The sequence below is a fragment of the Gymnogyps californianus genome, chromosome 9 (assembly GCF_018139145.2).
Source record: "Gymnogyps californianus isolate 813 chromosome 9, ASM1813914v2, whole genome shotgun sequence".
Lineage (NCBI taxonomy): Eukaryota > Metazoa > Chordata > Aves > Accipitriformes > Cathartidae > Gymnogyps > Gymnogyps californianus.
Window position 1 is genome coordinate 2,529,438 of NC_059479.1, and position 24,058 is coordinate 2,553,495.

Consider the following 24,058-nt stretch of genomic DNA (forward strand, 5'->3'; position numbering starts at 1 on the left):
ATTTACTACAGCTCAGTCAGTGCTATACACTCTTCAATCTAAAAAACATTTTAGAGTCCTGGCAGGTTTTCTCTGTGAAGCTGTTGTACAACGGGGGTGTAGCAACACGGGGCAGGCAGGGACCGCCTGTCTCCGGCAGCTGAGTCCCACGCCGTATCAGATACCATCTCCTGTATTCCCATGCAACTTTTCGGATCAGTGAAGCGAAGCTATTTGTTTCTGTAAATTCAGTCTTTCACAAATTGTAATTTATAGATAATACAGTTGATTTATTTTTCTTTTTACTGGGTAGGTCTTTCAATAAAATGAATAATTTTGGGCCAGATCCTTCAGTTTTAAGGGAGGTAATTGAGTTGCATGCTTACCTCGTTGTGCATTTCCCTTGCAGAGCAGGTGCTAAGAAAAAAATAGATCTAATAACCCTAACGGTCGAAGAAAGCTCACCGTAGAAAGCAGAGACAGATGAAAACCAGAGTGATTCAGTCCTCCTGGCTTCTGTGGGCTGATATCTGTTGCATTTGGTTCTCCTACCTAAACTAAAAGTCAGCTGGTGCTGAGGATCACAACCAGCTATTTAATATTTTCCAAAAGACTATAAAGTGCACTTAGGCTGCATTGATAGCTACAGTGTAAACAACTGTAAATCTGATAATAATGAAGGTAAAAAGAAAACAAAAAAATTAAGTCAGGTACCAGCTAGACACAGGAGTATCTGGGAGATCTATTTTAAAACTAATGATATTCCTTTGGATATAAAGTATTCCTATATCTTGCAGATTTTGTTTCCTTGAATGGTTAATAGGAGCAATATTCTAGCATTACTGAAAACAATTCTAGCTCTGGGAATAGGTAAGAGAAAGCCTATTTATAGGAGCGTAAGACAGAACAGTGAAATAAATATGCTGCATAATCATCACGGAGCCGAAAACATTCAATCCTAATGGTGTCTACTTCTATCAATCACAATCTACTGTACCCATTATGGAACCCATTTTCTATTCTTTTGAATAATGCATTGTTTCTAAAGCAAAACAATTGCAAAGGCAGCTGATTCCTGCACTGCTGGTCTTATAATTGCCAAATTATAAATGCTGCTTTTATATATCTTGATTTCAAACAATTCATTCGTTTGTGACCAGGGAATACTGTATTATAAGAAGCAGATCTTGGCAGTTTGTTTCTTTGAAAAATAATTTGATTGCCAAAAAAATCAATTCTACATAGTCCAAAAAAAAAAAAAATTCTGTGAATGCAACCCAATCTGGTAAACAGTCCTGCAAAGGTTTTTTAGTTTGATTTTTTTTTTTTCCTTTTCTTTTTTTTTTTTTTTCCCCCCTCTCCACCATGCCCTAGTGGCAGTGTCCATCTTGGAAGCTGTGACAGGCCAGGTCAAGTTTATTTCCTCTCTGAGAGTCTGGTGTGAACCCATATCCATTCTCCAATAAGCGTTCCCAAACCACAGCTCTGGAATTCACTTGCCCATAAATACTTGTTGGATTTCTTAGTTCCTAGCTGGAACTGTTTTACCCCCTATTTATTAAGGCAGATACAGAAACAGAAGAATTTATTATTTTCTTTTTAGCCTGTGGTTCAATCCCTGTTACTCTTTCTGGCTCAGTGCTTTATGCGAAGTGGGTCAGTCTAAAAAGGATAAATCAAAACCGACCAATTTCAGAATATTTTTCAGTATTGGTACATTTTCTTAGGAGATGAAAGATGTGAACTCAAACAACATTAGATGAAAAAGGGATTTGAATCTTGGTCTCACGCTGCTGGATAAAACAGGATCTCTTTCCCCAGCAAGACTATCGTGGCTTTCCTGAGTCTGACCTTTTGTATCCTGTGCCTTTACTACAAGTCCTCTCCCTGAAGCCCAGTTTTAATTTCAGACAAACCCAAATGTTTCTTTCTCCTTCAAAAAAAGTATGGTTTTTTTCATGGCAATGAGGAAAAACAAATAACAATTATTTTTCAGTGAAAGAGAGAGAAATGTGTGTATTTGTTAGGTTGTTTTTTTTTTTTTAATTTGAATGCAAAGCCCAGTAATTGGTAACTCACAGTGGGTGGAAGTGCATATTCATTTGAAAAAGTATTTTTTTTTCCTTCTAATTTCTTATTTGTTGTTCCAACCAAATATCTGATAAGTATTTTCCCATAATAGTGTTGCTGATCTCCTTAGTGCTTTAAGCAGAGCAGAAATGAATATAGCTGTTGTCCATTCCTTTGTCTTGGTCCAACAATAGATGCCGAGTTGTGGCAGCAAAGATGCGCTAGTGATTCACTGATGAGCCAGAAGGAAAGTGGCCCTTACTCTGCTGTTGTTAGCAGCGGTGCGGATTAGGAGCAGCAACGCGGTGGCCGACAGTGCCTTCCTGAAATAAATAAATGGCTGTGGAGGAGAGAATCGGGGTCTTTAGTTTCATACAGGTTATAAAACCACAACCAGAGCAGTGTCAGCTCTGCCCATCTGCAAACTGTCCTGTTCGCTGGGGCCAGGGGCAACCCTGGGTTTTTTCCATCAAAGCCCAAATAATGCAAAGAATCTCCTTCGTGAAATTCTGGGGTTAAATGTGATGTTTTCACTGCAAAGCGGTAGTTGCATGGCTGTTTTCTGAATAGTTCTTAGCTGAGAGGATACATTATGGATAATGTGCTGCGGAGGCCACCGCTTATCTTAACACCTATTTGCATCTATATAGGTCACTCGCCTGTCCTGGTCACAGCTAGTGTTTCAAGTCAGTCTGCCAGACTCGGGTGCACTTCTGCAAGCCCAGGATCTCCTTCTCTGTGGGCTTGTCTGTGTGTGAGATAATGTAAAGAGAGTTACCATGATGTCCCCTGTGAAAGGAATTTTTAATGCAATAAAACTCCATGTGGACGGCCTTACCAAATACCGATGGAAATCTTGGAAACATAAAGCCATTTTGCCATTACTGGTACAATATTTAGAACAAAATGTTTCTGTCCATGTAAAATGTAAAAAATGGAGCTTTGACTCTTTGAACGCTCAATTGTTTTGACCTTCTAAGATTGCTGGCCTGAAAATGTATTGATTTGAAAAGCTGATGAATTAGGCTAACCACATGTACCCTGTAACTTGAAGAACCAATTATCCATGAAAAATTGCAAGGCAGAAGTTTTAGTTGGTGCTGCACACTTCTGAAGTGACCTTGGATATGCAATACCTGAGGAGGTCAGGTGTTCCGACTATAGCAACAGCATTTCTGGGCTCATCGTGCGGCCTTATGAGCATGTTTGAGCATTTTATTGTCTCTTGGTTGCACGGAGTCAATGGCTTCCTCGCTGTGCCCAAATAATATACAGTGCAAGTCCGGTCAGGCTTAGAAATACAGAGCGTGAGGTGCGTCGCGTGCTTGAGTTTCTCCAAATTTAGATTAGCTTTGATCCCCTGGGTGAAGGAATACAGCATTTGGGCTGCTCTTAAACTACACCGATTCTGAGTCCTACAAGAACCTGCTGTAGTGACCAGATATCAGCCAGACTCACAGGAGTCCTATTTACGCATTTCTCGTGCTGAGAAACAAGTCTCCCATTCCCTCAAATGTCTTTCTCTCATCCGGGCAAAACAGGTAATGTGGGCTCCTAAGCATGAAACTCTTCAGCCCCGATGGTCAGAGTTTGGCAAAGTTAAAGAACCGAAAACAGTGTATTGTGATGGGAAGAGTGGGGTGTACATAATTGTAGGTATTGCTGCGTGGCTATAATAAATGCGATCGATAGACTGCGAGTTGTTTATTTGTTAAAAACCAGATTCAGACAGTCTGGTCAACCTATATAGTATCTTATTGTCCTGGTGATCCTCCTGATATTATTGGACTGATGTAGGAAGTGAATCACTACCCAGTGAGATGTCTGCAAACCTCTAAGACTTGATGAAGCCTATTTTTTTTTATAAACGACAATGTGTCGATTTTGTGTGCTTAAGTAGAAAAATTTATGTTTCGTTTTCATTTTCTCAGCATCATCGCTTGTGCCATGGGCATGAAACGTTACGTGGAGGCCAACATCTCTCTGAAGTCTCACACCACAGTCAAATACTTCATGAAGATGTGGAGCAGTGTTAGCGATACCCTCATCTTCATCTTTCTTGGAGTTTCCACCATTGGAGAAAATCATGAGTGGAACTGGCCATACATTTGCTTCACTGTCATTTTCTGTCTCGTTTGGAGAGCACTAGGTACGGTGAAACTATAGTTTTTAATTTTTTATATATATTATTATTTATGGGAGTGAAAAAATGTGATTCCATTAAATGAGAGAATGCTCCTGCCCCCACCATCATCCCCTCCTGCTCGCTCTGTGTGTGTGGTTATCCCAGATGTGAATGCAAGGGCTGAGGTGGGACACCCCAGTCGATGCTCCCCTCCGCCTCCATCACTTGCTCAATAGCAAGTCTGGCATTTTACTGCAATTTCCTAGTCTGTGTACTCACCATAGGCAGCACTGGTGCTAAACAGACGTTCTCATGACAACTATTTTATCGATACCTCTTTCTCAGTCCCTCTTTTAATTGCCATGATCTCCTCTTCCATTTCAGTGCATCTTAGTCCCTTGGTATCTTCACAATAGGGAGAAGGTTTTAAGTACCTAGGTTGGGATTGGAGCACCGTGTAAAACCATGGGGCCTCTGACTGCATATTCTGAATTGCAGAGATTTAAGGGATTTAATTCATAACAAGTTTGTGTACAGCAGCATGCTTAAATGGGAAACTGGAGGAACCTTCAGACAGCTGTCCCTGGAGATGCTGCTCTGCTTTACAGAAGAGCATCTACCCAGCCTACTGCTGGGTAGATGAGAATTGGGACCTAAAATGTGAGGATGCTTCTGCTCCTACTCAAGACTAAGAATGCTAAGGACTGAGAATGACAGAATTGCACAGAACCAGGGAATTGCTGAGGTTGGCAGGGACCTCTCGAGATCATCTGGTCCAACCTCCTGCTTAAGCAGGGTCAGCTAGGCAGGACTGCGTCCAGACGGCTTTTGATTATCTCCACGGACGGAAACTCTACAACCTCCCTGGGAAAACTATTGCAGTGTTTGACCAACCTCACAGTAAAAAAGTGACCAAGAATTAGGGATAACACGAGGAAGATGCATGAAAATACTCTCCTGATAATTGTGGCTGAAGATAATCTTCTTGAGATCAGTTACGATGAAAAACTGAATCCTGGTCCCAGCATACTCTGGGATCCCATTTTCATGCATTGTAAATGACCAGAAAAATAGATGCACTGTTTTACCATTGTCCCTGGTTGTATCTTGCGCTGATTTGGTGTTCAGAGAGGCTGATTCTCCCTTGCCTCTTACAGTGTGCAGTTACTGTCACCTAAGCGAGTGCAGAGTGCCTACCTTCTCATTTAGGGATGTTTTTGTATATTAACTATATCTGCAAATATAACGGAGCACGCATTTTGGCAAAGAATTTGAGAGCTAAGTAACGTTCAACAGGATTTATGTTTACAAACCACTGAGTCAAACAGAGTGAACTCAAATTTGATAGACACTTCAAGAAATTGCTTAAATAGGATAGGCCATGATTAGCAAGACATAGCAGAAAGGGTTTTATTAGCTGTTAATACATGCCAACATTTGTTTTAATAGCTGTGCACTATAAATGCGCTGGGAAACATGCTTATTAGTCAGTTGTGCATATGTTCAAATGTTTTATTATGATTAAGTGATTTTCTCTTAAATTATTTGCTCAAATGAGAAGTAGTTCAGAGTGAGTTTATCTTTTTTTAGTTCAAAAACATCTTCATTGCAAGACGTAAGGAACATAGTAACATTACAAAAGCACACCGAAAATCCTCCGGCTCTCTAAACACAGCTCTTCTGATTGCATTCTCAAATTATGCAGCACAGTATTAGAGAAGGGCTCAGCGCTGCAGCCAGGAAAGAAAACTGTCTTTATATTCCAAATCCCCCTTGAATTAAATAAGAACACACAAACCAGGGCTGAAAATCATCTTGCATATCTGATCCTGAATAGGGATTTTCTGCAGCACCTTCCTGGAGAGCCGTAGGTGTGCCGGGAGGATGCGAGCCGGGCAGGGTGCTGCACGAAGCCGGGCTGGAAAACTCCTGCCATGGAGATGGTGGTTGAGATTAGACCCTGACCTGCTCAGACCCATCCAGCAGCTCTGGACGTGCTGGAGGCACTGATCCAGAAATGGGAGGTGCCCACAGAGTTTGCTTGCAGGAATTGGGGACTTTTGGCTTGACGGTGCTGGGGTTAGTATGTAAGTTGTACCCTAGTCCTTTATTGGACCCTCCCAGTGCTCTTAAATGAGAAATGATTCTGCTGAAGCTTGGGGACTGGAATTACTTTGATGTGAGAGGTCGTCTGAAAAGCAAAATGCATTAATTGCATGACAACACTAGTATTCTACTGTTGTCCGAGCACTGGGGAGATTTCCTTCTGCTCTTTCTCAAGGTATATCTCCAGAAGAAAATATATTCCACTCAAAATCATTAATTGTATGTCATCTCTTGGAGCAAACTGGCCTTGAATTAGTTTAGGGAATGCTAATAATAATTTATGAGAAAGGGTTAAATTAAGACAGAGGCCAGGATATCAGCTCAAGTAAATTTTGTTCCTTTAAATCATCGGCACCACCTGAGCTTACAGTAGCTGAAGATGTGATCTGAGGTATGCTTTTATGTTATTTTATTTTATTTATTTTATTTTTTAAGTTACAAAGAACTGTGAAACCAAAGTACTTCACACCTACTGGTCTGGGCACCAGCTCCACGGTGCTCTGGGAGCGGGGAAGGTATTGCAAGGCTCACTTAATTGAGTTCCCTATTCCTGAACATCCCCAGCATTTTGTTTTCTTCAAACCGGTCTGATGTGCCACCAAAGTTCAGACATTTTTAGTTGTACGTGTGTGGGAAGATGTTTGATACGTACATTACAAGTGCACTATTTTTGAAGTTTAATTCTTTTACAAACACCCTTCAGAAAAGCAATAATGATGTGGATCCAGCTATTTCTAGCAAAAGTCAATGACAGCCTGTGTCACCAGTTCTCAAAATGGCCATTAACCTTCGGGAAATAAGATGTTTATCATATCCATTGGTATTAAGATCACGGCTTACTGATTTAAGGCCCGACTTTTTGTACCTTTCTGCGTCTGTTTATGTATTTGCAAATGACTATAAATTGCATCAATTGCTGTGTCACCTTATGTAGTCTTAAATTCATACAGTATAAATCTTTGAGTGAAAGATTTGTGAAGAAACAGTATTAATGCCGGCAGAATATACATCAAACATTTAGAGTGCCTTGGCTACTGCTTGGAAACTTTTGGAAGTTGGAGGGTAACTTGTGGCTAAATTACTGCTGATGGTTTGCCTTGAGAGCATCTATAATCCAAGCAATTCAATCATTTGTTATCACCAATTACAATAAATCAATTAATATTTCAATTCTCAGAATCTGGCTCTATATTCTTTGTACCAGTTGATGTAAAATTTCAGCTGGCACATGACCATAGAATTGCCCTAAAAACTTTAATTAACTACCATCAAAATAAATGTGCTAATACATCCTATGGTGCCGATAGTTATTGTTTGTTCGGTATTTAGCTGGCGCTTAACACTGAGCCACCCGGGAAATGGTGTGGTCTGGGGATCCGCAGCCGTGGGAGCGGGATGACACTAAAACTCCCCTGCAGAGTTCAGAGTCCTTCTGAAGGGAACTCTGGTTTCCCAGCCGGACTGTGATAAGCACAAGGCTGAGTTAAAAAACAAGAGAATTTGCTACAAGATGAGCTACCTAAAATGTTATAGTCGTACAAACCCCCAGAACTGTGGCCTGTCAATGGTGTTTGTAATCCCCCAAATCAGAAACGTGTTGGGGATTAATTTTTATCTGGACAAATCAAATGCAAACCTGTTGGACCAGGCGGGAAGAAAAGCCCTTCTCCAGTTGCATATTGGGAATATTGCACCTTGGGCCCTGGCCAGTTCCTCGCGATTGGTGTTTACCAGTTCAGTGGTGTTTTACTGTAAAATATATCACAAGATTACGAGTTTTGCCTAATTGCTCTTTTTGTTTGATGTGCTCCCGTCTTCTTTCCTGCTTTTCAGGGGTTCTTGTACTGACTTTCTTTGTGAACAGATTTCATGTGAACACCATCACCAGCAAAGACCAATTCATTATAGCGTACGGGGGTCTCCGAGGAGCCATTTGTTTCTCTTTGGTTTTCTTGCTTCCTGACTTTCACAGAAAGAAGCTCTTCATTGCAGCCACAACTGTTGTCATCCTCTTCACTGTGTTCATACAGGTAAAAACAATCTCGGTGTCACCAGCAGATGTAAAGAATGAGCATGATTTTTTTTTCCAGACAAATAACCAGTACTAAACCATTAGATGGATACAAGGATTTACCAGTCATTAAAACTTTCCCTCCATCAAGTGGTTAGGCATATAAAAATTTAAAATTATCAGTGAAAGAGGTAGAAGGTGTGAGAATGTGTCACACGTGTGTGAGGTCAACTAGCAGTTGTTGACTTACAACGTGTGCTGTAGCATTTTCTATGATAACTTGTCCCATCTTTGATCCGGTCCATCCATATTGGGGTAGCAGTAGTGAAAATTGTGAAGAATGATGCTGGCCTAGGTTTCCTCTCTGAAGTAGTGCTTTTATGTGTTTTATGTGAGAGCAAAGCCAACACAAATCAACCTCTACAACTAGTTTGCTGTTTGAGCAAGGTAAGAACCACTTGTTATTGCGGGCCTTGTCATGAAGTGAAATGCTACCTGAGCCATGCAGTAATGAAGGTCAGTTTTCCTGATCCCAAATGTGCAAAGATGGAAGATACTGGAGATAGTCCAAACCCTCTGAACATGGGCAGCAAGAATTTTAAAAGAGGTTTATGGTTCGGTTGTCTCAGTTTTGGTAGTTCACAAGTGGGACAATTTAAAGGGACCTAATTTTGAAGGGGCGACTTCTTAACATTTTCTGAGAATGAGTTCCATTTTATTGGGGCATCCAACAGCTGAAGCAACAACAGTCATTAGTTGTTTATCAAAATATTTTGTATATATGCCTGAGATGTTTTCACATTCATGCAGCAAAGCAGCTGCAGTTGTTTTATGATGACGCAGCAGGAAGGGGATTGCTTGAACTCTTCCACTGGAAAAAAAATTTGGGTGTGTTACTTGTTATAAAAGCAAGGAAAATCAGAAGCAAATAAAAAAAGTCATAGCACATTTGATTTATTTGCCTCTAATTTTTCTTTTATAACTGATCCCTAAGCCCTGTTGCTACCTGCTGTCTCTTTCTGCCCTAGTGATTCTTGGGTTGTTTCCTACCCAGTGGGAAAGCTTCTGCAAGTGAGTGCAACCTGCCCACGTCAAGGGGTGGCTGTGGACCTGTTAACCCCCCGCTGCCAGGGTAGGAGAGGGAGGTGAACCCTCACAGCACTGGTTGCTCTGAGATACTGGGTTTATTGTTTAAAGCACGAATGTACTTTTTCTTTTTTTTTTTTTTTTTTTTTTTTTTTCCTTTTTAAAGACTGATTTCTGCAGTGGGTGTTTTTTGCAAAGCCCAATCCTATAGAAAGGCTGCAGGAGCGTCTGCAGCTTGGGCTGCTCTTGGGGAGCATATGGGAGGTGCCACATCTGACCCCTGCCCGCAGTCGCATAGCAGGCAAGGACCCAGGCTGGTCAGCTTGCAGCCGGGGCAGAACTTGGTGCTGGTATTGCTCTCCTTACTAATACGCTTTTATTTTTCACGGATTCTTAGTTAGCACCCCTCCAGGCGTATGATGGAGAAAGGTTTTTCTCTCCCTTAGGCACAGGCCGAGGTTGTAAGGAGTTGCCATGCTTCAGGGCGCAGGGAAGCCCAGCTCGGGAGGAGCGGGCAGGCAGCAGCTCTCGGCATTGCTGTGACATCTAGTGGTACAAGCAGTCTTGCAGCCTTCGGTGGGACGAAGAGTTTGGATGTGTCCCCTTGCTCTTCTCTGTCCAGCAGCAAGGCTGTAAGGGCGAGGCTCCTTTCGGGGTCTCTCTGAAATACACCTCTTGATTCACCCGGCAAACGCTGTCGGATTTGAAGGGGGATGTGGTGCAAAATTTGGGGTCATCTGGTCCCGAAGCGAGCAAGGCTGATGTCTACCTGGTGTGCTCTATCCCAAAAAGTTAAGAGTGGGTCTCCATAGGGCTGAAGCAAGTGGGATGGGGGTCTGGGAAAGACGCCGTGTGGAAAAGCTCCCTGAGAGCTCCTGCTCAAGGGCATGAGGTCCATGCAGAGCTGCTGACCCAGGGCTGCCCACCTCCTGCCCTCGGATGGAAGGAGCCGAGCAGCTGCTGGGGCTATGGGAGATGGTGGCTCACGGTGACAGCTGCCAAGCGGCCCCATGGCTGAGCATCACCCTGCAAGAGCAAAGTCCTTCCACTTGGCCTCCCTGAACCCCTCAGGCGTGGGTGTTGGGCACTAGGGCGATGCGGAGGGTTGGGGTTGACTCTCTGCTTCCCCACGTCCACCCAATCTTCATCACGAGCTGAAAAAATGGTCAGCAAGTGTGACGTGGGGATGGGCTCAGAGCTGAGACCCGCAGGGCAGCTGGACCGGGTGCAGTTTTCAGTCTGAAAGGAGAGAGCAGGGGCCAGGGGTGGGGGGAGTGTACTTAGGTGGAGGTTGACAAGTTTTAAGATGCAAATGTGGGTCAGAAATTGAAAAGATACGGTCACTAGGCACGTCCGCTCATGCAGAGACGCTCTTGAGCCTCAGACAAAGGTTGTTCTAAGGCAGCAGCTCCATTCTGCCGAGGCTTCGGAAAATCCTTCCCAGGACTGGGAAAAGGGCTTTTGTGTAAACTCAAAGCTCAACTGGTGATGTCATCTCCATGCGAAAGGGTGAGAGTTAAACAGGGTCCCCCGTGGGTACGTGTCGGCGGGGTGACCCCTTGACCTTCAGCCATTCAGTGGGAACATAGCATCTATAAAAACAGACTTTGCTCAGGCTCCAGATACCTGCAGTATTGTGTAGCTGAGGCCACCACGAGAACGGGGAGGGGGGGAAAGTAAACTTGGTTAAAAGCTGAACCAGAAGGATATTGCTGTAGCTCAGTACTCAAACTACAAATTTGTAGCTCAAAACATAGGTAAACATAATAGAAGCAGGTATTAAGATGATCCTTCAGAAACCTGGGTTTGCAAATGAGTCCTACAGCTTCTGAAGTCCGTGGCACTGCTGCCAGCCACGTCGATGGATGCAGGATTGAAGAGTGAATACCTTTAATATCCTAGCATCTTTCATGGTGCGTGTTACTTTGGGTGGAAAGGACAAGTGAAATAGTGGCTACAAAACTAGTTCTGTGGATAGTGGACTCTGTTGTTGTTGTTGCTGTTATTTTGTGCAATAAGTTTTCTTTATATTCACAGTGATATCAATACAGACTGGGCTGGGGGTGCCCGTGTTAAGGTAGGACAGAAACTAGGGGAGAGATGATTTGGGCCCTTTTAAGCTGATGAAGGCCAGCAAGACATCTTGTCGGAGCACAAACCCACTTCATTTTCTTGGAAATCCTGACCACGCTGCTTGAAAAGCCTCGTGCTACACAGACTAACGACCAATGTGTAAGCAGTTGGGCTTGTCCATACATGGGTCTAGCAGTGCATTACACAGCCCAGGAAATTCATCTGTTTTGGTCTCACTCAGTTGCATAAGGCTCTTCCCACAACAAGCCTGGTTAATAATTTTGAGAAGGTTGACTGAGCAATTGTCAAGTCCTCAGTGCTTCCAAGCAGGCCTGGATATGCGCCACGTAGACCAGAAAGTCCTCCAAGGAGCTGTGGGCTTGTCTGGAATGTCACAAAAAGCCCTCATTGTTCTGCCTTTCAGTGCGGTTTAAAAACGAAATACCACATTCTCCATTTGAAGTTCACTCTGTCAGCCTATTGGCCTCTGACCTCTTCCATGAAATTGTTAGCAAATATAATAATTGTGAAGAGGGTTTTTTTTTTTGTTGGTTGGTTTGCTGCCTACGCTGACCCATGAGCTACTGGATTGCTGGCGGTAGAAAAACTGTGTGTGAGCCATGATAGAGCTGTCAGCATCAGGTGATGCACTTCAGATGAGTTATCCTGGGTGGGTGGAGGAGCATCACAGGGGACCTACAGGTGTGTTGTGAAATGACATGTGGCCTGAAATGACACGTGAGATATTCCCATAACGCTCCCAAGGTCAGGAAGGGCCAAAGGAATTCAGGTGTTTCTAAATGTGGGAGTCCTGGTCACAAAACTCTAAAATGCCACTTTAAAATGAAAACAAATGCAGCTGATTATCCAGTGAAGGCAAGAGACCAAATTGCATCGTCTCTACTTAATTTTTGTAATATTTGTTATTTCTGAATTTGCGAGTTTTATGTTATTTACTCTGAATAGCGATGCATTTTTTATTGCTATTAGCTATTAAAATGACACATTAATTGTTTCTGCAATTAAAAATGTGTTCAACTCTCCTCCGTGCCAGCATTTGTGACATTCAGAAGTCATAAACATCAACTACTCCATCATTTTTGCTGTAAACATGTCCTAGAAAAGTCATTTCATACCAAAGCCAGACTAAGAAACACACCACAGCAGCATTTTAGAAGTTCTCTCACGAGGCTTAAAGGACATTAAAACTCTTCCCTTGACCCTTCCTACCAGGTGGATACTTTGATTAGTAAACTTAGCCACCGACTGGCCATCAAAGATCGTTGGAGTAATGATCTGTGACATATAATACTCAAAAAGTTAGCAGACAAATACTGGCGGAGGCTGCGTGCTGTGAAGTGTCAAGGACTATCATCGTTTCGGGCATTTGAACTTTGAACGTTCCAAGCCCCTTTCCATCTGGCAGGCTATAAGCAATAGTAAGCCACAGGCTTGACCTTGAAATTATTGGTTGACGTTTTGTGGTCTTTGAGATGCCAGACGAGGAGAGCAGAGCGTTTCCCCTCTCTGCCGACCCCCAGCCTGAAGCCTGCATGTGAGCTCCCGTTGACAGGCTACTACCACGAGCAAACAAAATGTTTGGCTTACAGTTGGGAGAACAGAGTTTCTAGCGTTGTCGAAGCTTCGCAGATTTTATCTTGCTAATAAAACCGAGCAGATGAGAGGGGGCTAGCTCAAACAGCAGGTCTTGTTCTGGCAAAAGACAAGGTAGCTGTGGCTCATACCCATGCTGGTGATTTTTGTTCCAGTGCAGGTACCACTAAGAGCATTTGATGCGAAGAAAGGCTGATTTTTGTCTTTGTGGTTTTGCTGCAGGGAATGACCATCCGTCCTCTCGTTGATTTGTTGGCTGTCAAGAGGAAAAGAGAGAGTGCTCCCACAGTGGGAGAGCAGATCCATATTCGGGTAAGTGATGCGTCCATCGACACATGGCCAGAGCTTTCCAATATGCTTTGCAAATGTGGTGTGCCTCCAGGGACTCCACAGCCCTGCAATTTTACCCGAATCTTCTGCGGGTCAGTCCCTTTCCAGGTTTGAAGTCCTATGCAGCTTCCTAACCATGGGTTATTATTTGCGTTGGAACTCAATCAGTGTTGCATTAGGTGGTGCATAAACATGACAGAAAAAGATAATCACTTGCCCAAAAGTTTATACTCTAACCTAACTCCAACTTTTCTGCTTCTCTGGAAAGAGTGAAAGACAGAAAATGAGACTTGGTTGCTTTCAGAGTTAGGATCTTCCACGTGTTCACCAGTCACATCACCACCATCAGTTTGGATATTTTTGCAAAAAAATTTAGAAAGGGGAGGGTAAGGTTAGCACTATAGTGGAGGGAACCACTGAAGTGTCCCTTCCCTGGAAGTGTTCAAGGCCAGGCTGGATGGGGCTTTGAGCAACCTGGTCTAGTGGAAGGTGTCCCTGCCCATGGCAGGGGGGTTGGAACTAGATGATCTCTAAGGTCACTTCCAACCCAAACCATTTTATGATTCTGTGATTCTAAGTCCATAACGCAAAGGTGGAATTTAGTTCACCTTGCTCTCACCATCCAAATGTTGGCCTTTCTAGTTGTAGAGGACTTCTTCAGAGAGTGGGTCAACTCCATGAGAAAGCAGGGTATTCTGCACACCTAGCTGAGGCTTTGCATTTGTGTCTATGTCCAACATAAAATTATGTTTCTGAGTCTAGCTGTTTATGCCCAGTCACATTTCTGTGGGTATGGCTCCTTCAGGAATTTTTTTGTCTTCTTTTTGGGTAGCTAGAAATAAAGACATTAGGTCTGAGGACATTTATAAAAACTGTTTGGCATCCTCACAATTAGGTTGTATTACAGGGCTTTGTCTGAGGCTAACAGAACAGTTCAAGAGGCTGAAGAGTCTTTTCCTATCATGAACAGAGAATACTTTCTTCTTTTGTTAGTGTGTGAATAGTAAATCATCTCTGGAGATGTGTTTATTAAGGAATGTGAGCTGACAATGGCCATGTACCAATTAAGTTGAGAAGGTAACAATGCAGATAGTTGGAAATCAGGGACGCAGAAGCCAGAAGCAGCTTCCTTCCTCAAACTGATTTCTCTTTCCGGATAGTTGGGACACTCTTGCTCACAAGAGTGATGATCAGTGTGTGAGTGTAGGTGTCATTTGCTGGTCCTCAGACCATACAGCTGCTAACAGCAAGGTGAGGACTCTTAAACCTGTACCAGGCTGCAGGGCTGAGTGAACTGCTCTGAAATTTTTCTGTCTCTGACCCCACAAAAAATATTTTTTTAAAAAACTAGAGCTGGAGGAAGCTTCAGGGACATTGGTACCTGAGTCGTGGAGGGGCATTGACCCACAGTAGAGCAGAGCCCCCACCCAGTTTAGAGATGCCAGTAGGAGGGAAAACAATTTGGGAAATTACAGAGATTTAACTTTTAGGTGGAAAAATCAACCTGTCCGGGATGTTTAATGTAATTTTAAACAATAATAATGTTTTTGTATAAGGCACGATATGGCCTATGATTTATTTTAGTGTGGGAAGTGTCTGGGGGAAGGCAGTATTTATTATTCAAGTCAAAGCATCATTTGTACGTTATCTACATCTATATCCTGAAGATACTGATCTCCTGAGACAAATTGTCCTCAAAAACCTCAATATGAGCATTTCCTGCTTATCAAGGCCCAATATGCAGGACATGCAAGCCGTCAGCCATCCTGTACGTATCATAAAGAGCAGATCCACGTCCCTCAGTGATTATTCTTTGCTCGCACAGACCTGAAAGCAAGCAGCCAAATCACTTATTGTACTCCAGAACTGAGGGATGCGCATAGATGCCCGGATGGGGAATTAGCCCGACAACCCCTCTTCTTGTTTACCGGTGCTGTGTACCGAGCTGAAAGCATCTCCCGTTTTGTCTGCTGGCTTTTGATGTTTGCTGGCTAAGTTCATCACGTATGCAATACATGCAACCGGTGTGTAACAAAATCCTCTCTTCTGTTTAGTTCTTGGATCATTTGCTGGCTGGCATTGAAGATATATCTGGACACTGGGGACAGTATTACTGGAAAGACAAGTAAGGATTTGCCAAAATACAACTGTGTACATGTGTAGAAAAAACTGAGGCTGGTTTCTATTCCCTAAGTTCCCACTGTGGGCAGCTGCGCCTTGTTCATCCTTGTGGCACAAGGCAGGTGACAAAGGGGCAGCTTTTCCTTGTCCAAGGTGAGACCAGGTTCTCGGGGCGCTTCCCCGCTTGCAGGTCGCATATTCTACTTCAGCCTAAAAGGACTCCTTTCTCCTCTCCTGGTGTGTTTGTCCCTTCTTGTCCAAAGAAATCTGCTGGAAATGAAAGGGCCGTGCCAGCACGTGGCACAGCTTGTGTGGCTTCAGCCTGTCCCTGCCTGCAGCGATGCTGCCCGTGCCCTCCTGCCTGCCTGGCCGTGTGGGAGCTGAGGACCCCAACCCAGTGTGTGCACAATTAACAGTACCAATATGAGCTTGCAGCACTTGGAGGGGCAGCTGCCTGTTGTGGACTGAGAAATTATAGAGGATCTCTACAGATTTCTGTAGCAAAAAGTGCTCAATTTTCATTAAGGTCTGGTAGATTGTACACATAGGAGATTTGTTTTTTTTTTAAACACGAATAACATAAAATATACTAATAGCAATCAACCAGGTTTAATTCCTTGGCTGTGCAGACACAGATGCAGCTAACATTATGGTACGGACTCTGATTAATGCAACTGGCAGGGATTTTCTTAGGAATGCCGGTGCTTGGAAATGCCACTAGAGGGTATGGGAATCGCTGCTGCTGAGGAGCGTCCTGGCTCCTTGCGAGCAGGTTGGTGAACAGCTAACAACAGCCAAACTTGCGCGTCAGTATTTGATACCGGCTAGATCTTTCCCAAACGTCGTGCTGCATTTGAGTAGAATGCGAGAGGAAACGGCTCAAGAGGGAATCTGGAAGTGTTTAAAACTGTTGCATCCCTTGGGGCTACTGCATGTACTTGTAGCACTTATAGGACAGTTCATGACAAATCTGGCACTTTGGGGAGTTTTTGTTGTATTTGGCAAAGTTTTAATATCTCAGCTCATGTACTGTAGTGCGGAAATAATTAGGGGCTGACCTCTGGGACCATTGGTTTCTGGAAAGAAGGTCATGGAATATAATGGAATATGAGGCAAGTGGGCTTGCTCACAGGTCCATTTAGGTGCTGGGGAGTCGTGGGAGGAGGCTAAGCCTGTCTTGTTTTGTTCTCAAACAGATTAGAATATTTCAACAGCAAATACCTGCAGAAGATCCTGCTTCGAGAGTACGACCAGCCAAAATCCAGTATCGTGCTTCTCTATGAAAAGCTGGAGCGGAAACATGCCATTGAGCTGGCAGAAGCAGGGCAGCTGGGTCATGCCCCATCTCACCCATCCTTGCTGTAAGTGCTCCCCTGCAATCGTCCCCTTTCCCTCACTCCTCCCAACCCTCCCACCGGAGGGAACAGTTGTGAAAAGCTTTTGCAAACTTCTCTGCCGCCTCTGCTCTTCCCTGCTGGGCTATCCCATGGGAAGGAATAACATAGCTTGGAGAAATGCAAAGTCAATACTATTTAAAGATTAGTAGGTGGGGATGAAAAATGATCAGGTGGATGAGCCATTTACTGGCACTGATGAACACGGTTTCTGATCTTGTACATGGAGGCTCACCTGTATTCCCCCCAGAGTTACACAGAAATGGTGCTCCGAGGAAGAGGCTCTCGCACCACTTTTTGATGGCTTTGCACCATTACGCGTACTGAAGGAACCAACAGCAAGAATGAGCGTCGGCTGCGAGAGCAGGGTCAAATATTTGCATGTCAGAATGGCCATCTCATCTCTCACAGGCGGTTCTGCCCTGCCTCAGCTCCCCACAGCTCTTTTGTCTACCGGGGAGCACATGGCTGGCACGGCTCTGGTGCAAATACCAAACGCCCCTTCTGCAGCGAGCTCCGTCTGCAAGGATTAGCCGTTGGTCATGTCCGCTGGTGGTGGGATCCGAAAGGGCTGCTGTGAACACTGGGCTTTGGGGGTGCACTGGTCGTGCTGCTGTGCATTTTCCAAAATAAGGTGTTCTGGTTTTCTTTGCAGCAGCAATGACAGGACTGTCATAACAGACAAAAAATTGGAGGATACTCTGAATCCGGATGTCCTGGAAAATATTCAGGAAATATTGGCGAGGAACCTGTACCGAATAAGGAGAACGGTATAACTCTTCCCTCAATCTGTATTTTAGATGTCCAATAACAAAAGTTATCTCAGTTATCCTAACAGCTTGAGCAGATGTTATGAATATTTACATAATTACTAATGACGTCTCTTTGTGAGCAGAGAATAGTTGGCTGTGTGAAGCCAGATCCAGTTTCCAAGTCAGTGGCACATTTCTGTTTGTAGCATGACAGCTTTTGAAAGGTTCACCCAGTCAGCCTATAATTTCATGAAGTATTTTAGGCATCAGTACCCAGAACCAGAAAGGAGAAAGGAGGAGCACGTGGATCTTCAGGCATCAGGTTAGCAGATCCAGCAGCTGCAACAGCTCCGGGGTACCTACCGGGCAGAGCGGGGATGGGGTTACCCTCACGTTGCATTTTTTCCCATAGAAGAGAGCACAGTCAGTGAGCTGCGAGTGAGAATTAATCTGCAGAAGTTTTAAAGCCGCTCGGCGGTTTTGCCATGAAACAGGTACAACTGGTAAATAGCACAGAAACCGCTTGCTGTTTACAGAATAACTCATGAATAATATGTCTGAGGTTTTACACGGCACCTAGGACTGTGCATTGTAATTGCTGTTCACATGGTGATACATGAAGCCTTATCCTTAAAATCCACCTAAGCCTTTGTTTTATGGATTACGCACAAAATACTGAGTCCTTGGGGACGCAGCTGGTGTGGGCAGCTCAGCACAGAGGGATCAACCACCCCCTCCTGTCCCTTTCCTGAGCCTAGAGAAGCAACTAGATAAGGCTGGGAGGAAACCTATAGAAATGGTGAAGAGGAGGAAGATGAAGGCATACCGCCTGTTTGCACTTACTGCTGCCTAAATCCAGCCTCGCCCCTTGTAGCGACAGAGTTATCCCAACTCACGCTGATGTTAGTGGGAGATCTAACTTTGGTTGGTTTAAGGCTTTTGAAGCCGGATTTATGGTTCCTGTGGATTGCATGATTTATATATGAAGGTGGGGCTGATATAAAATATTGGAGGGCTGGGCAGAGGCACTGAGGCTGAGGACACCTCGAACAGAGCAGTTGCGCTAGGTTGGTGTGTCACCTGGACTAATAGAGATGCATCTCAGCCTTGTCGTTCAGTGATCGCTTGGGCAGTTTTGCATAAAGAAGCAGAGTTTGGAGTCCCGTCTTCCTTCTTTGGCTCTTTCCCTCCATCCCCGCTTCTCATACTTGGGCGGATCGGTCTATCCCCATAACCAGGCAGGATGGTTGCAGGAGGGTGAAGGACCCTGGAAGATGCAGGCGCTGGTGAAGGGATGCTGCTGCGGAGGGAGGGACGGTCCCACCTCCAGCAGCGGTCTCTGGTGTAACGTGCAGGGGCCAGCGTACAACAGGCACACCCTTCCCGGAGAGACCGAGCCCGTGGAGCACGCCAAGGAGATCCTGATCCTCCGGCACAAGAGCCTGCGGGTGGAAGCGAGCGGAGGTGACACGGCCAGCTCCAGGAAGGAGGTAAGAGGGAGCAGGGAAGGCTTGGACCTGCAGAGACTGTGCACGGGCTGCTTTCCCTGTGCAGGTATAACAAGCACTAGGAATAGTGCTGTTTCTTGCTGGTGGTGTTTCCTTTTAAAGACAAATCCTGTTGCCTTCAATTAAAAAAAAAAAAAAAAAAAAAAAAAAAGTATGTCTCAATCCTGAAGGGGATTCCTGAGGGGAAAAAAACCCCAACCCAACTCCTGACAATCAAATGAGCCATCTTGCGTGCAGCACCGTTCAGTGCTTTGTGAACACAGGCTTCCATCCATGCTAGGAAAGTTATTTACTGAGCAAATGTTATTAATTGGGCTTCAGTCTGTAGATTCAGAGGTCTGTTTTTCCCATGTTTTCTTTTCTGGGAGCTTTCGTCAAAGGTGGGAATTTGGTTCACCCATTGTCAGCGGTCCAGATGGACTGTAAATATTTGAAACTGTTTGGTGTTTTTTTTCCCCCTAGCTCTTTTGAAAGGACAGAAGCATTATTGTGAGCTTTCTTATTTATTCTGGAGGTGAGTTTTTTGTTTTTAAAAGCAGCTACAGTTCTGGGCAGACTTGAAGAAAGTAAAACAGAGGGAAGTGTTGCATACCGGATTCCTGGGAGAGCCACTTGGAGTCCAAATTTACTGCTGGCACAGCTCCAGTCAGTTCATGTTCTGAATTAGAGGAGAAACGAGGTAAATACAATGCCTGTGGCTGGTGAAGACTTTTGCTGACTTCTTTGGAAATCAGTGAGAGAAGCTGGGCCAACATTTCCCTGTGGAAAGACGAAATGGTCCAGGAATGGTGCGCAAGGAGCGGGCTTGGTCTTTTCAATTCCTCCCATCCTCTGTAAATCTTGCTCTAGAGGAAAAGCAATTAACCTCCTCCCCCCTGCCCCCCGTATTTTGCTCCCAACCCCCCAGGTCAGCAGCAGTAATTGCTGAGCCATCCCTAAATTTCACCCATTTCTCCGAATCTTAGGTTTTGCTGGCTTGAGCTAGAGTGCAGTCCAAGTGCAAACTGTAGTCTCTAATCCGGGCGGCAAGGCTCCATCACTGAGGAGAACAGAATGACCTTTGAAAAAGAAATAATTTATCTTTCTTTATTTAGATAGTAATTTTCCACGACAGCGCAAGAACTCGGGACTGCCGCAGGCTTTCTTCCACTCTGATTTCTTTGTTCAAATGCCAGTCATTGAAGAGCCCACCGAGAACGGCAGTAACGCACCAAATGCCGCTGCTTCTCAGCCCTTCATTCACAGAAAGGTGTTCCGGCTCTTGCAAACAACTTAAAAGATTTAATTTGATCATTTACATGCTGATTGGTACTTACAATTCAAAATAGATAGGCAAGAACATGGCATGTTCCTGTAGAACATTTGGTATAATTAAACTTCAAAAGAACAACATCAAACTAGGGCTGATTTTGAGCACGACGTTAGATACTTTAAGGACATTTGATTGTTAACCCTTGTGCTCCTGCTTTCCCCTTCGCTGCTGCTCCCGTTAGGTACTGCGGTGCATTTGGTAGGAAATTCAGCACCTTTGGGAAGACCGCTTCTCCTGTTACTTTGAATGCTTGCAGCTGGCCTTTCAGAGAACAGAAGATTTTTGAGGGAATTGCAAAAGCAGTAGAATTCGCTCTGTCTCTATACTGACTCGTGGATGGTGGCTAATGCCCTATGGGGGTGGCGAATGCTCCTATGGATTATGCAAAATGCCAGTTTGATGCCGAATACTGCTGTCTCATAGGAGTCATTTGTCGGTGCTAATCACACCTCTTTACAGCAGCTACTTTTGCTTTGTGCCGGCCGGGGTGACGCAGATGTAAATACTGCGAGCTGATTCCAGTGACATCTGTAAGGGTGACTCTAAGCCCAAGAAGCATCCCTCTGCACCCAAAAGGAAGAGTCAGGCGTGTTTTGTGTGATCGGCAGCTTATCTGCTAATGTTTTAGAATAGCTGCCTCCTTTTACTGCGAATAGAAATAAGGCGATACCCAAAAGTGATGGGATAATGTTCTAAAAGAGCCCTGGAATATTAACATGAGGTGGGAGGGTGGGTGAACGCTGTTACTTCACGTTGTAGGAGGACAGATTGCGGAATTTGTCAGCAGAAAGAAGGAACACTGTGCTAAAAAGTAGATTTCAGCCCGTTAAAAGCAGCTCAATATTTTAAATTTTGGGGAAGAAATTAAGCCACCCAGATTTAGCTTCATGCCAAGTTGACAAGCAAATGGCATTTTCCTGTTTAAAAAAGAGATGAATGAAAAATATAGCTAGTTAGTGTTTGAGATTTTTCTAATTGTCAGATACTCCTTCTTTTGTAGTCCCACAGGGAAGGGTTTGGCCTTCCAGGTTTTGAGTCAGCAAGAAAAAACAGACGCTCTCATGCCACAGGCTTTTCCATTCTGCATTTCGCCACGAGATGGAAGCATTACAACTGTGTTTGCAAACCCAGCTGGAAATCAAGGGACTGCAAAACAAACTTCAAGCAAAGGGCCACTGAAACCCCTCTGGTGCTGGTGAAACACCTGCATGTCTTCTATTGCCAGTCTATTTGGAAAAAGCTTTGGCGATACAGTCAATCAGTTATGTGTTATGAGCTGAGGGAATAATTAAAAAATCCCTTTGGTTCGGTAGAAACACTGCTTTTTCTGCTCGCTGGCTGTCCGCATATATATTTTTCTTTTTTAGTGAAGTTGGTTAGTCCTTTGCTATTAAAATATGAAGCTGTTGTAGCTCAGTTAGATTCATCTCATAATTTGTTAGGTGCTGGTTGGACTTTTCGCCCTGTACCAGTCACCACAAAAATAAGGTATGTATGGAAGAGCGCCTTTCTATAGGTCTGCGGCTCCACCGGGCTGGGGAGGAGCCAAGAGTGAAGTTCATCTCACCTGATGGACAATCCATCGCCTTCCACAGTCGGTGCGGAGAAATCGGTGCCCTCGCCAGGACAGGCGCCGGTCAGTGGCCAAGACCTGGCTTCAGCCAGGGCGAATCACCTCTTCCCTCTAACCTGGGTGGCTTTGGGTGCCTCGGGGGGGTCTGCTGCGCTTCAGGTGTCTGCCTTTGCTTTTACAGTAGTGCTGTGTTAGAAGCCCCTGCCAAGGAGGGGCTGCAGAGTGAATAGGGAAGGCAGAGAAAAGAAGAAAGAAAAGAAGTGAGAAAAGAACATTCCTCATCCCTCCCGAGCCAACGGCGCAGGTTAAATGATGTACACCAGGCAGAAAAACCTTGGCGGGACTACGGGGTGACTTCAGATCTGAATCGTAGCCCAGAGGATTAACTCCAAGACTATCTATTTCCAGCAGAAAGTTCGCCTTCCTCCGCCTAAGGACAAAATTCCTTCCGAAGGCTGCTGCTTCCTGGAGCTGTGCATCACGCTGGCTCTGAACGCTGTCCGGATTTTGGACTTGCCTTATTTTAGGCAAGGATCCAACACAGCGTATGCTGGCAGGGCGGTTTCTGAGACCCAGGATAGCTTTTATTTACCACCGAGCACCCAGAAAATCCTTGCACCTGTAGCCAGGCAACTTCGTCCTCTTTTCTTCTGCCAAAACACGAGTACACTCCCCCAGAAGGAGCTTATTTGAGCTGCCTGTAAGCCATGTGCGTAAATGACATACTGCCTTTGGTAATTATGTCGGAGCCCTTTCATGGAGCATGCTCTGAGAATCATTAAATGCCCCTGGGAATGGCTTTCCAGGGAGCCGGGCGCTGCTGCTGGAGCCGGGAAGGCATTGTTATTAAAATGGTCAATAAAAGTGGGAACAAGGGATGGAGGGCATCGGTCCTCGTTAGGGGAGGGAGGAGAACGAACAGAAACAAAACAGAAAACCAGGCTGGGAGGTGTCCAGAGTTATTTTGGCAGTCTGGGTTTCTGGACCGAGATGCCAAATCACAGCTGCATAAGAGACTTATTCCCAGTTTACAGAAGCACCGAACAATTCAGGCGGCATTGTGCTACCTGATTTTTTTTTTTTTTATTTTTTTTTTTTTTTTTTTTTCCTGAAGGGTGGAGATTAGCACTGGAGTGAAAGGACAGGGAGCTCGTTAGTGCAAGCTCATTACCTGCCTCCTTGGCCGGCAGCCAAGGTGGGGAACAGCCAAGGTGAGAAACATCCATGTCCTGGGAATGGGCTTTGCCTCCCGCACTCGCCTGCCCCGTCGTCCCCGCTCCAGGGCCGCTCCTTCCCATCCTATCTGCCAAATCACTCCTGGAGAGCTCAGGCCTCTTCCACCAACTCGAAACAAATCAGCATCTGTAAATATTTCCTGCCATCTATTTGGTCTATTTTTAGCAATAGTTCTTTTTGTTTTTCTTGGCAAAAGTAAAACAAATGGAAACGGAGTCCTTGGGGATTGCAAATGGCTTGTTTATGAAGCAGGAGTGTTAACAGACTTGCTAGCAATCTTCATAAATGCATTAAAGTACTTTTCTTCCTTAATCACAGAAGGATGACTCCTACTCAGCGCAGGGCGACTCCAGCACGCAGCCCAAGCTGTGCCGCTCCTTCACCGGTAAGCTGGGGAGCTGGTGGTGATCACCGGTAAGCCGGCGGTGATTTCCTACCTCCTCTGCTCTCCCTGTCCTGTCCCCATGGAATGGCCCAGCAGGTGACAGGGAGGATGTGCTGAGGTCCATGGCATGTCCGTTGCAGGGCTGGAATTTGTGAGACAGCCAAGGCAAAGCCTCCTGCCCTCCCTACCTTGCTGCAGGCAGCAGCAGGAAGACCTGGGCTGTATGTTGCAGGCAGGGCGGCAGCAGGCAGGGCGGCAGGGGCATCGCTCCAGTCCAGAGGACAAAGTGGGGCTCTTTAGATGAGAATTGTGAGCGAGCAAGCAGTCGAGAGCCTTCCCAGCCCCAGTGCCCCATCTCAGCCTGACCTGAGACAAGGTTCAGT

The 24,058-nt window shown here is 44.9% G+C and overlaps 1 protein-coding gene across 1 annotated transcript in view; it reads left to right on the top strand.

Moving 5' to 3' along the window:
* Positions 1-24,058, top strand: part of LOC127019781 (sodium/hydrogen exchanger 2-like) — a 29,624-nt gene that overhangs the window by 3,727 nt on the left and 1,839 nt on the right. Inside the window, 9 exon segments of the mRNA XM_050902010.1 lie at positions 3,981-4,198; positions 8,114-8,310; positions 13,287-13,376; positions 15,449-15,519; positions 16,712-16,876; positions 17,565-17,679; positions 19,017-19,151; positions 22,032-22,037; positions 23,609-23,675. Coding sequence (XP_050757967.1) covers positions 3,981-4,198; positions 8,114-8,310; positions 13,287-13,376; positions 15,449-15,519; positions 16,712-16,876; positions 17,565-17,679; positions 19,017-19,151; positions 22,032-22,037; positions 23,609-23,675 — 1,064 coding nt within the window.